At 40.7% G+C, this 12,800-nt stretch overlaps 1 protein-coding gene across 1 annotated transcript in view; it reads right to left on the bottom strand.

The window, feature by feature from the left end:
* Ddb2 (damage specific DNA binding protein 2) overlaps positions 1-12,800 on the bottom strand; it is a 25,680-nt gene extending 12,880 nt beyond the window's left edge. Inside the window, exons 1-3 of the mRNA XM_028778519.1 lie at positions 12,424-12,800; positions 11,040-11,176; positions 10,331-10,522 (exon numbers count right to left, since the gene is read on the bottom strand). Of these exons, the coding sequence (XP_028634352.1) occupies positions 10,331-10,522; positions 11,040-11,176; positions 12,424-12,553 (459 nt within the window). The 5' untranslated portion in view covers positions 12,554-12,800. The remainder of the gene's footprint in view (positions 1-10,330; positions 10,523-11,039; positions 11,177-12,423) is intronic.

Below are 12,800 nucleotides of genomic sequence, written 5' to 3'. Positions count from 1 at the left end.
AACTAGAAAAATGAACAAAATAGATGAAACACATTTACAACACATGTGCAATAGGCAGACAAGAAAGGGTGGACAAGTAATGAGGTTGGCCTGCGACTGTGCAAGCTTATTGCTTGGAGAATATATCCAGGCTAGGGAGGGAGGAGAGCAGCCATGTCTCAATAGATGGCAGTGACTGTCAACATGGAGTGTTGAGGAGGCAGATGGACAGAGAACACTCTGGAGATTTTCCCATGGACTTCTTCCAGACTTTGATTGTGTATTACTGTGTAAATGTATGTGAGGAAATTACCCTAAATTGGAGGAAATAAAACTGCCACAAATTAGTTGGGGAAAATTTTAAAATGATCTGTAGTCTCATCATCCAATGAAAAGATTTGGGTTTTGTTTTGTTGAAGCTAGTTTTCACTATTCAGCCCAGCCTGGGCCATATCTTTTTGTCCTGTCTTTGCTTCCGAGTACTGAGATTACAGACTGTGAAGTAACACTAGATCTAATTTGAGACCATTCTTAATATACAGGTTATCTACTGGATATATTAACCATACTTCAGGGCAGCCCTCATGCCCAGGAGTAGTTGGCCAACACAAAACTCAATGATATATTCGTAGACTTCTTGTGTTATTTTTCTTTGTTTGGCTTTTTTTATTTTTCCCTGAAACAGGGTCTCATTATGTAGCTATGACTGTCCTGAAACTCATTATGTAGACCAGGCTGGCCTTGAACTCACAGAGTTTGGCCTACCTTTTCCTTTTAAGTGCTGGGATTAAAAGCATGACCACTATGGCTGGCTGTTTGGGCGTATTTTTATGTTATTTGTCTTTTCTTTATTTTTCCATTTTTGGGTGGCTTTTGTGTGTGTCTGTCTGTCTGTCTCTCTGTGTGTGTGTGTGTATGTCTGTGTGTTTCCTGGGGTTTTTTGCTTTTGTTTCCAATAAGAGAGAAAAAACAGAAAGTTGGGTGGTAGGGAGGTAGGGAGAATCAGGGAGAAATTGAGAGAAAACATGAAAAACATTTTTTTCTTTTGTTTACTTGTTTGCTTGTTTGTTTTTTGAGGCAGGATTTCTTTGTCTAGCCCCAGCTGTCCTGGAACTCACTATGTATGTAGACCAGGCTGGCCTCAAACTCAGAGATCCACCTGCCTCTGCCTCCCAAATGCTGGGATTAAAGGTTGTGTCACCACTGCCCAGCTTACCAAAATATATTGTATAAAAACTTAAAAAAAAAAAAAAGCCAGGCATGGTGGTACATGCCTTTAATCCCAACATTCAGGAGGCAGAGGCAGGCAGATGGGGAAAGAGGGGAGTGGAAAGGGGAGAACAAGAGAGAGAAGGAGACAAGAGGGAAGAAACTACTAGAAAAAAAGTAGCCCGAAAATTGACAAATTTGGTGACAACTATAAACCCATTGGTTGATCAATGATAGGAAGCAGATTAAACTTGGAAAATTAAGGAACACATCACAATCTTTTGTTTGTTTTATTTTTATTTATTTATTTATTTATTTATTTTTGTTTTTTCAAGACAAAATTTCTCTGTGTAGCCCTGGCTGTCCGGGAACTTACTCTGTAGATTAGGCTGGCCTCTAACTCCTCTTGCCTTTTCCTCCTAAGTGCTGGGATTAACAGCTTGTGCTACCACTGCGTGGCCTTTTTTAAATTTATGCATTTTGAGAGAAGGTGTCATGTAGCCAGGTTGGCCTTCAAATCAGTATGTATACTGCACTGGCCTTAAATGCTGCTACTACATAAGTATACCACTATGTATAGATTACATGAGAATTTTTTTTAGCAGAACCAGAAAAAAATATTCATATATAGAGATTTAATAAGGATGGTGGCAAACTTCTGACTAAAAAGTATCTTTCTAAGGGGCTGGAGAATGCTTAGCAGTTAAGCACTCTTGAAGAAGGCCTGAGTTTGGTTCCCAGAACCCACCTTGGCCAACTCATAACCCCCTTTAACTCTCACTCCAAGTGATCTGACACCTTCTTCTGAACTCTGAGAGCACCTGCACTTATATAAACATACCCACATAGAAACACACACACACACGTTCATAATTTTAAAATAAAATAATAAAAGTAAATTTTTTTAAAAAAGCATCTTTGAAGTACTGGAAAAAAAAGAACCAACACCACATTGTGCAACGTAAATATATCGATTTTTTATTTGTAAATTAAAATGTAATTTTAGGGTGAGACAGATCAATAGGTAAAAGCACTTGCTGCCAAGACTGACAACCTGAGTTTAATCCCCAGAACCCATGTAGTGAAGAAGAGAACCAACTCCCACAAGTTGTCCTCTGATTCCCATATATTCAAGTATTCTTTCTCACAAACAATAAATAAATGTAAAAAATTTTAATTGATTTTCTAAAAATTATAGATCTAGAATTCTATATCTAATAAAAACACTTTCCTTAAAAATACAGCAAAACTCTCTTTTAGGCAAATAGAAATGGAAAGATTTCATTAACAACTAATCTATATTATAAAAAATACTAAAGGAATTTCTTCATACAGAGGAAGATGTTTCTAAGAAGAAATCTAGAGCACACAAAAGAATGAAGCAGTGGATGTAACAATAGACAAATATAAATATTTTCTACACTTTAGAATATCTTTGAAGTTAGGCATGGTGATGAATACTTTTATCGTTCCAATTTTTATTATTTATTTTTATTTATTTATTTATTTTTAGTATATGTGCTGCTGAAGCGAGCACTGATGAATACTTTTAATTCCAGCACCCAGGAGGCAGAGGCAGGGAATCTATGTGAGTTCCAGGTCAGCTTGGGCTATACAGGCAGTTCTGGGACAACCAGGGCTACATAGAGACCCTATCTCAAAGAAAAGGGTGGTGAAGTGGGCTAGAGAGATGGCTCAGCAGTTAAGAGCACTTGTTGTTCTTGCAGAGGACCCATATTTGATTCTTAGCATCCACATGGTGGATCATAACCATCTGTGATTCCAGTTCCAGGGAGTCCAACCCCTTTTTCTGACCTTCTGACACTAGGCTGCATGTTGCACACATACATACATGTAAAAAAAAAACCCCACTCATATGCATAAAAATAAAACAGATACATCTAAAAAGCGTACTTTACATTGTTAGAAATGGAGCTTAGAGTTGTGGCTTAGAGTACATGCTTAGCATATACAAGGTCCAGGGCTCAATCCCTCAACAACCCTTACACACCTGTAAAATATTCTAATCCTACAGCTAGCCCCAGGACTGTTGGTTCAAGACCAGCCTGAGCTATTCAATGACACTTGGTATTAAGAACACACACACAAAAAGATTTGTACCCTAAGTCCCAGCCATTCCAGTCCTAAGTATTCACTAAAGGAAAAGAAAAAAAATATTTCACTGGGCAGTGGTGGCACATGCTTTTAATCCCAGCACTTGAGAGGCAGAGGCAAGTGGATCTGAGTTGGAGGCCAGGCTGGTCTACAGACAGCTAGTTCTAGGACAGCCAGAGCTACACAGAGAGACTGTCTTGAAAAAAACAAAAAACAAAAAACAAAAACAAAAAAAACAGGGGCTGGAGAGTTGGCTCAGAGGTTAAGAGCACAGACTGCTCTTCCAGAGGTCCTGAGTTCAATTCCCAGCAACCACATGGTGGCTCACAACCATCTATAATGAAATCTGGTGCCCTCTTCTGGCCTGCAGGTATACAAGCAGGCAGAACACTGTATACATAATAAATAAATCTTTAAAGAAAAAGAAAAAGAAAAAAAAGGAAAACAAAACTCCAAGAAAATGTAAATTAATCTTTAGGGATAGAAAGCAGATCAGTAGTTCCCAAGGACAGGAGTAAGAATAGAAAAGAATGGATTATTAAAGGGCATCAGAAATTAATGAATGATATAGACATTATTTTTATTGTAGTAATGCGTTAACAGTTGTATATATGTGTCAGAAGTCATCAAATACTGAAGTTTACCATATGTCAGTTACAGAATAGAAAAATGATAAAATACAAAGAAATGGAGCTGGTGAGATGGCTCAGTGGATAAAGTTGACTGCTGCTAAGCTTGTCTGAGTTTAACCCACAGAGTCCACACTGTAGGAAAGAACCAGCTCTTGAAGGTTGTGCCTTAGCCTTCACAAGCATTCCATGGTACCTAGCCATACATCCACACAAATGTAACTTAAGGAAGGAAAAAGGAAGGAAGGAAGGAAGGAAGGAAGGAAGGAAGGAAGGAAGGAAGGAAGGAAGGAAGGGAGAAGGAACTGGAACATACTGTTCCTGCAGAGGACTTAAGTTCAGTTCTCAGCATGGACATTAGTTGGCTCACAACAGCCTACCTCCAGCTTCCTCAGAGAATCAGACTCCCTCACATAGACATTCAAATTTACACATAATTAAAAATAAAAATAGCCGGGCAGTGGTGGTGCACGCCTTTAATCCCAGCACTTGGGAGGCAGAGGCAGGCGGATTTCTGAGTTTGAGGCCAGCCTGGTCTACAGAGTGAGTTCCAGGACAGCCAGGGCTACACAGAGAAACCCTGTCTCGAAAAACAAACAAGCAAACAAAAAAAAACAAAAACAAAAACAAAAAAGATGGGCTGGAGAGATGGCTCAGTGGTTAAGAGCACTGACTGCACTTCCAGAGGTCCTGAGTTCAAATCCCAGCAACCACATGGTGGCTCACAACCATCTGTAATGAGATCTGATGCCCTCTTCTGGTGTGTCTGAAGACAGCTACAGTGTATTCATATAGAATTAATAAATAAATCTTTTAAAAAAAAAGAAAACCCAAAAAATGAATATTCAAATAAATGAAGGGGTAAAAAATCCTCTAAGCACGAATGGCTTTGCTAATAAATTCTATAAAAGAATTAAGGAAGGCTAAGGAGGTGGCTCAATTAGTAAAACTGCTTGTTGTACAAGTATGAAGACCGAAGTTCTGATTCTTTCTGAGTATCTATGTAAAAAGCTTTGCCATGGTGGTATTGCATGTCTGTGCTGTGAGCTGCGGAGGCAGAAATAGGTGGATCCCTAGAACTTGTGGCCAGCCCCCTAGCCAAGTTGTGAGCTCCTGGTTCAGTGAGAGACTCTGCCTCAAAAATTAAAGTGGGGAATGACTAAGGAAGACACCCAACATCGAACTTCTAGCCTCCACACATACACGTGTATGAGCATCCATATGCACATGTACAACTCATGCGCACTATACACATACACACTCAGAATTAAAAGTTGAAATAATACCAATTCTACACAAATTCCAGAAAACTGAAGCAGAGGGCGTACTTTCCAACTCATTTAAAAAGGTCAGCATTACACTGATACCAAAACAAAAGGTGATGATGATGATGACCACGACGACAACAACAACAAAGAAAGAAAAAAGAAAAGAGAATTACAGAGTCAGGCATGATGGCACATTCTTGTAATCCCAGGTGAGGCAGGTGGATCAAAAGTTCAAGATCAGCCAGGCAGTGGTGGTGCATGCCTTTAATCACAGCACTGAGGAAACAAAGGCAGGTGGATCTACTGTGAATTCAAGGCCAGCCTGGTCTACAGAGTGAGTTCCAGGACAGCCAGGGCTACACAGAGAAACCCTGTCTCAAACAAACAATCAAACAAACGAAAAGTTCAAGACCATCCTTACACAGTGAGTTCAAGGCTAACCCAGGTACTAGTGTATATGACATACATATCTGACATAAGTTAACCACACATCCTATGATTTGTGTAGCAATACTGAAGAAATGAATGGATGTGTGTAATAGTGTATATATCCAGAGAAATGTTCAAAATGGATTGTTTTGTATATTTACTTAAATCTTTAAACTTTCTTTTTTTTTTGGTGTTTTGAGACAGGGTTTCTCTGTGTAGCCCTGGCTGTCCTGGAACTCACTCTGTAGACCAGGTTAGCCTAGAACACAAATCTTTAAACTTCTATTACTTGAATTTTATAGTAGACTTAAAATTTACAAACATTCATTAAACATCTTTTCACTTTGAAAATGTAATGTGTAGTACCTCACCAAGGGTTTGAAAGATGTCAAGACCAAAGCCAAGATCAGATGACAAAAGTCACAAAACATGGCCCTGCTGTTCCCTTGTAACTGTTCTCAAGCCAACATCCTGTCAACATCTGGGGGTAAACAAAGTCCTCTACACCAGCACACCTTCTCTCTGCCCCAAGCTAGTTCCTTGTGAAGCACAAAATTCAAATGTTCAAACCAATCTCCATGGCAGTATAAGGAAACTTCAGTTCTATGCATGTATAATACTACACATGTGCAGCATATGTAATATACATGTATAACATGTATAAGAAAAGGTGACACAGGGTGATAGGGTGTGGCTCAGGAACAGAAGTATGCTTAGCAATGTGGAGCCCTTTAGCACCCTCTTCTATAAAAAATTGGGGAGTGGAATGTGCGGAAACAAAAGCAGGCTCAGCCTGGCACAAACTCAAAGCAGCTGTCTCTCTCCTTTTCATCATGATGCTGTTCCCTGGAATATTTCAGCCTATTTACCACCTCCAGGCATAGCCACATTTCTCAATTCCTGTGTCCTAGATTCCTGGGGAAATAAAATTCTCTTGCTGGAATTCTTTGTTCTGGCTTAAATTTAAACTTCCCGTCCTGGAAGTCACCTATTTTGTTACCTGCACTGTTACAGGGGCTGGAAATCTACCCCGCCCTGTCTTCTGCATTCATTTCATTGTCTTTCTTCTAAATTTCTTCTGGTATTTGCTTTCTTGAAACCCATTTCAGACCTGGACTCCCATGCCTGTATAACCTGGCCTTACAGATGAGCTGCTTCCCAAAACCTCCCATTAACAGAGGCCTCATCTGGGATAAAACTTCACCTCTTTCAACTCTAAACTATAGTGGGGGAGATAGTAAGCTACAACATAAGCAAGCTCAGCTGTGTGCTTTATTTTATCTAGCCACAAAGACACTTAAAACCACTGAACTAGTTACCTAATGCCAGTATTACGCTAGATACAATGGGTTGGTTCAAGTCTCAGCTATTTAGGAATTACTCCAACTTACAAGTTTTGGGCCAGCCAGGACAACATGATGGGATCTTGTCTCAAAAAATAAAATAAGCTGGTTAATATAGTATTTTATATGTATTTTAAAACAATTAAAAATAATTTTAGCTGGGCAGTGGTGGCGCACGCCTTCAATCTCAGCACTTGGGAGGCAGAGGCAGGCAGATTTCTGAGTTAGAGGTCGGCCTGGTCTACAGAGTGAGTTCCAGGACAGCCAGGGCTACACAGAGAAACCCTGTCTCGAAAAAAACAAAAAAAGAAAAGAAAAGAAAAAAACAACAAAAAAAAATTTTTTTTAAAGGGCTAGAGATGGCTCAGTGATTAAGAGCACTGGTTGCTCTTCCAGAGGTCCTGAGTTCAATTCCCAGAAACCACATGGTGGCTCACAACTATCTGCAATGGAATCTGATGCTCTCTTCTGGTGTGTCTAAAGACAGCGACAGTGTACTCATATACATAAAATAAATAAATCTCTAAAAAAATTTAAAAATGGTACTTAATGTTACATCCATTTTGGATTTTTTTTGTAACTTTTTTTAAAATGTATGTATGCTACCTGCATGCCAGAAGAGGGCACAGATTCCATTACAGATGGTTGTTAGTCACAATGTAGTTGCTGGGAACTGAACTCAGGACATCTGGAAGAGCAGCCAGTGCTCTTAACTGCTGAGCCATCTCACCAGCCCCATTTTGGAACTTTTTAAAATTAGGAATAGGCTATATAGGGAATTCAAGGCCAGCCTAGATTGCTAGCAGATCTGATCTCAAACGATAATAACTGGACATTGTAGCATATCCCTTTAGTTCCACCACTCATGAGACAGAGGCAGGTAGATCTCGGTGAGTTCCAAACAATCAAGGGCCACATAGTAAGACCCTGTCTTAAAAATAAGAAAACTAAAACTAAATAAACAAAACAACAAGAACCATATAGAACTCATAGAGACCATACATATACTTTCAGGCTTTATTTTTAAAAGAAAAAAGAATTATATCCAAAAAATTTAAGACTTACATTTTTCCACGAAAACTGCCTCTTTACTATTAACGATATATCTTCACCCCCCACCCAACCTGTTTGGCTTCTTGAGGTATACTAAGTTTTTAACTTAAGTTCTGAAACCAGAAAGTCACCTTTTATAGAACAATGCTCCAATGTCAGCTACCAACCAGATAAGGTAAATTTATCTCAGCAACTGAACATAAACCTTAGCATTTTAGACCATTCCTAAGGGGACTGGCAGGCATGGTGGTACACATCTATAATTCCACATGTGAGAAATGGAAATAGCAGAATCATCTGGAATTCAAATAAAAAAATCTATAAGCTCAAAACTAGCCCTATCTAAATAGAAAGTTCCAAGCCAATTAGAGCTACATAGTGAGACCCTATCTCAAAAAAAAAAAAAAAAAAACCCAAAACAAACCAAACAAATACAAAATAAAAATAGAAACTTAAGTGAGTCTGTCAAAATGTAGTTCTGCGTAAAAGGCTTGCCTTTGAGCCCTAACAACAGAAGCAGGGCAGGTTATGACAACAAAGCGCCTGCCTAAACTCTTCAGCAAATCTTCAAATCTTGCCTGACACCTGACAGCACCATGCCTTTCCGCTTGTCTCCTGATTATTCAAATAGTATTCTTCAATCATCCATGAAGACTTTGAAAACATCTATAACTCCCAGGGACTCTTTAGTGTTTTAGAGCATCTGACATCTGCATTTGTCCAGCTGTAGTTCAAGCCCCTCATTCGTTCAACAAATACAAAGCAGCGACTCTATGCCAAAGACTGTTCTAGGCCCTGAGGATATAGTGATAAAGCAGAAAGACAAGATCCCTGCCATCATGATTATTTTGCAATGGGCAAGACAGAGAAATACAATATTCCAAATACTGATAAATATTTGGGGCACACTGTGAAGCAGGGCAACTATTTAGGAAGTGATTGGGTTGGGCAGGGGCTACTTCCTCTTTAACAAGACAGATCAATGGCACATGCCTTTAATAGCAGCACTCTTGAGGCAGAGGCAAGTGAATCTTCATGAGTTTGAAACAAACTTGGTCTAAATAGTTCTAGGCCACCCAAAGCTACATAGTGAAACGCTGTTTCAAAAATAAATAAGTAAATAAATACTAAAAGGCAGATTAGGAGCTGGAGAGATTACCTCAGCTGTTTAAAGCACTTGCTGCTTGTGCAAAAGGCACAGGTTTGGTTCTGAGCATTCATTTGGCAGCCCATAATCATTTATAACTCCAGTTCCAAAGGATCCGATGCTCACTTCTGACCTCTCAAGATGCCAGGTATGCATATGGTACACATACATACATGCAGGAAAAACATTCATATGTAAAAATAAAAATACTTACAATCTTTTAAAAAGGCAAATTATGCAGAAATCTGAACTGTAAGTGGGAGACAGCCATGAACAAAACTATAGAAAGGAGAGCTCCGGCCAGAGGGAAAACCAAGTTCAGAATCCCAGTCTCAGGAACAGAAGTGGCTAGTATACCTGAAGCATGGGAAACACTATGGTTTGGGTATGAAATGCCCCCTCCCCCATTCCTGCCAAAGGCTCATATATTGAAGTCTCCAGATGATGGAACTATTGAAAGGTAACTGCATTATGAGGGGACTAACTTCATCACTGCTTTAATTTGTTGATGAGTTTCAAGATGAATGGGCTGATAGGACATGGTTAGAGGACGCAGGTCTCTGGGGGACAAGGCCATCACTTACTCCAGATCCCTGCAATTCATTCTTTCTACTTCCTGACTGCTATGAGTGTTGTACACTTCTACAACGATGCCCGCACAGCAAACAAGCATGGACCGAAACCTCTACAGCTGCCTTTCTTCCTTTAAGTCACTTCTCTTGGGTACTATCACAGTAATGAAAAATTAACTAACGCAGGAAAGACAGACAAAATGAGGTTAAGTGAGAAGGGATACAGAAGGGCATGGCCAAGGCAGGCAGGTCGCTATGAATTTCAAGCAAGCCTGGTCTACACAGTGCATTCCAGCCAAGCTGCATAGTGAGATTCTATCTCAAAAAGAAGATAAGGAAGAAAAGGAGGAGGAAGAGGAAGAAGAGGAGGAGGATGAATGCTAGACTCTATGGATGACTAGTCTATACCTTCTAATATTTTAAAGACCAGCATTCAAAATATATTTGAATTTTGTTACCATTTATAAGTTTGAAAATACCCAGTTACTTTTGTTCCCAACCATCTTGCTATGGGATATCAACACTCCTTCCATTCCTCCAAAAACCAGTTTTATAGCATAACCATCTGGTACATGTAACCACTTACCCCCTTAAGGAAGATAGGTTTGTCCTTTATGCCAAAGTTCCAGATCATAATATCTCCCCCTTTGGAGCCCACAGCCAGGGTACTGGGATGAGTTGGGTGCCATGCCAAGGATGTAGTCCTCCTATCAAAGGGGGCAGCTTTTTGGAATACCCGGTAAGAAGCTAGAGAGTGCAAAAAGGACTTCTGGAGACCCTAATACAGAGAAAATAGAATTAATCTGGATTCACTGAATTAAAACTCATGTCCTGAGCTGGGTGGGTATGGTGGTGCATGCCTTTAACTCCAGTACTCAGGGGGTAGAGACAGGTGAATTTCTGCGAGACTGAAGCCAGCCAAGTCTATATACAGAGATCCAGGCCAGCTAAGGCTACTCAGTGAGATCATATCTCAAAATACAAATAAAAATTAAACTCAAGTCCTGGGTAAACTGTCAGTGTCTGGCTCTTTTGTGGATAGGCAATAAGCCTAGCCTTGTGCATCAACTATCTGCAATATATGTGAACTAATCCTGGAAAGCAAGAGGGAGAATCGTGTTGTAGCTAGGACGTCTACAAAGTAAAACTTTTTCTCTTTGACTGAGTGTCCAGTAGGTCAGATATCACACCCAGGGTGACCTGATGATTCTGAACCAATTTGTCATCTAGTTAGAGAGGGTAATAGTTGAAAAGCTATGTAAACTTTTGAGCACCTCAGACAGGAAACATCTCACCTGCTGTAGTGATGGCCAGGTGACTTTGCCCAGCTTATGCTGGTAAAGATCCCTGATAATGCTGCTGCTCCGGGGAGGGATCTGCAGGCTGGACAGCTCTGCCAGAAGGCAGCATGACTCACATTTCCTGCTAGAAACTGCCAAAGAAGAATACAGACATTTTCCTCTCCCCAATCTCAGGAAAGGTTTTTCCCCTAAAAACCCTTTGTCTCATCTTCTCCTAAAAGCCTTTCTATGTTGTTGAGTCTCATTCAACCCAAGAAAGAAATAACAACCCTTTTCCAAAACATTCCTCTAAACAGTAATTCTGGAGTGAAACTAAATATGCCCTTGCAGGTTCCTTAGAGCTTTGCCAAGGAGATACAGAATTACATACACTGAAGACTTTTTTTGTGGGGGATGAAAAATTAGGAGTTGAGGGACAATCTTAAAATCACAAAATTTCTAGGACATCATAGGAGTCATTGCTTATGGAAAGAAGTTTCTTTAACCTAATATTAAAATAATATAAGAGCTATCCAAATATAATAGTGCATAACTGTAATCCTAGCACTCAGAGGGCTGCAGCATAAACAACGTGGATGGGAGGCCAGCCTGGGCTACACAAAAAGACTTTGTATTTTAAAAAATACTAAATAACGTAATGAGCAACCATTATTTGAGTAACCAGAAGAATTCAGTAGGGTTTTGAAAAGCTCTAAATTGATTAGGTTGCTTCAGGGAGAAGTAAATCAGAGCATAATGAAAATAAAGCAACTCTGATTGCCAAGCCCTTCTGGTGGACCCGATCTTATAGGTCCTTTCCCTTGACAACTTTCCTTTCTTCTCATAGCTAAAACCACTCTATCAACTTTCCACATCTCTTATAGTCCCAGGTTCAAGCCTGGTAAACCTCTGAGAATGAGCTTCCTGAAGAAAGGAGGGAAGGAATTTCAGACTCTCAGAGCTGAAACCCAAGACCATACAGCTAACACTGACTATGGAAATTCAGCAACCGAGGGCCTATGAAAGGGAGGATTACTTTGAAACAGTAGATGTGTAAAACTTCTGGATCAAGGGAAGTAGGGACTATGGCTTTTATGGTGCTGGAGCTCATCAGATTCTTACTGTCCCCTGGGGTAGAGGTGGAGAGCAGTTAAACTTAAACTCTCTGGTGTCAATAAACAATAAAACGCAGTCCTAGGAGTGTAGCTCAGTGGCAGACCTCTTGCTTAGCCTACAGGAGGCCTGGATTCGAACCCTAGGTCTCCCAATAAAATCACAGCCTGAGGCGACGGGGACCAGGCTTCAGAATCCTAGGCTCAAGCACCCACCACCCCAACTTCGGCCTCTGGCGTGAGCACCCTGAACCACCGGAAAGCTAAGGCAGCCGCACAGGCCGTACCGGGACCCTGCACACACAGCTTCTTGGCTTCGGGCTCCAGCTCCTGAGGAGGATTTCTGCGGCTTTTGCTCTTGAGGAGCACCGCAACGTCGGGAGATTTCTGGGTTTCTGGGCATTTCTTGGGAGCCATGACGCACTCGGTGAAGAGGTATCAAGCTCTCTGTCAAAATAACGAAGCAAGGACTGAAAAGCCTCCGAGGAGAAAACAGGAAGGGACTACGTACGAAGCAGCGCCGTCGCAGGTAACTCAGCTGAGACAACTTCGCGCCAAACGCTCCTAGGGCTGCTTTACTTTTAGCCCCGCCCCTGTCCCTCAGGGCTGTCCCGCCCCTTGGAACTGCCCCGCCCCCTCAGGATTGCCACAGTAGGGGGTTGTC

Source organism: Grammomys surdaster, unplaced genomic scaffold, assembly GCF_004785775.1.
Source record: "Grammomys surdaster isolate TR1022 unplaced genomic scaffold, NIH_TR_1.0 338, whole genome shotgun sequence".
Lineage (NCBI taxonomy): Eukaryota > Metazoa > Chordata > Mammalia > Rodentia > Muridae > Grammomys > Grammomys surdaster.
This window is presented reverse-complemented; position numbering and strand designations above follow the sequence as displayed.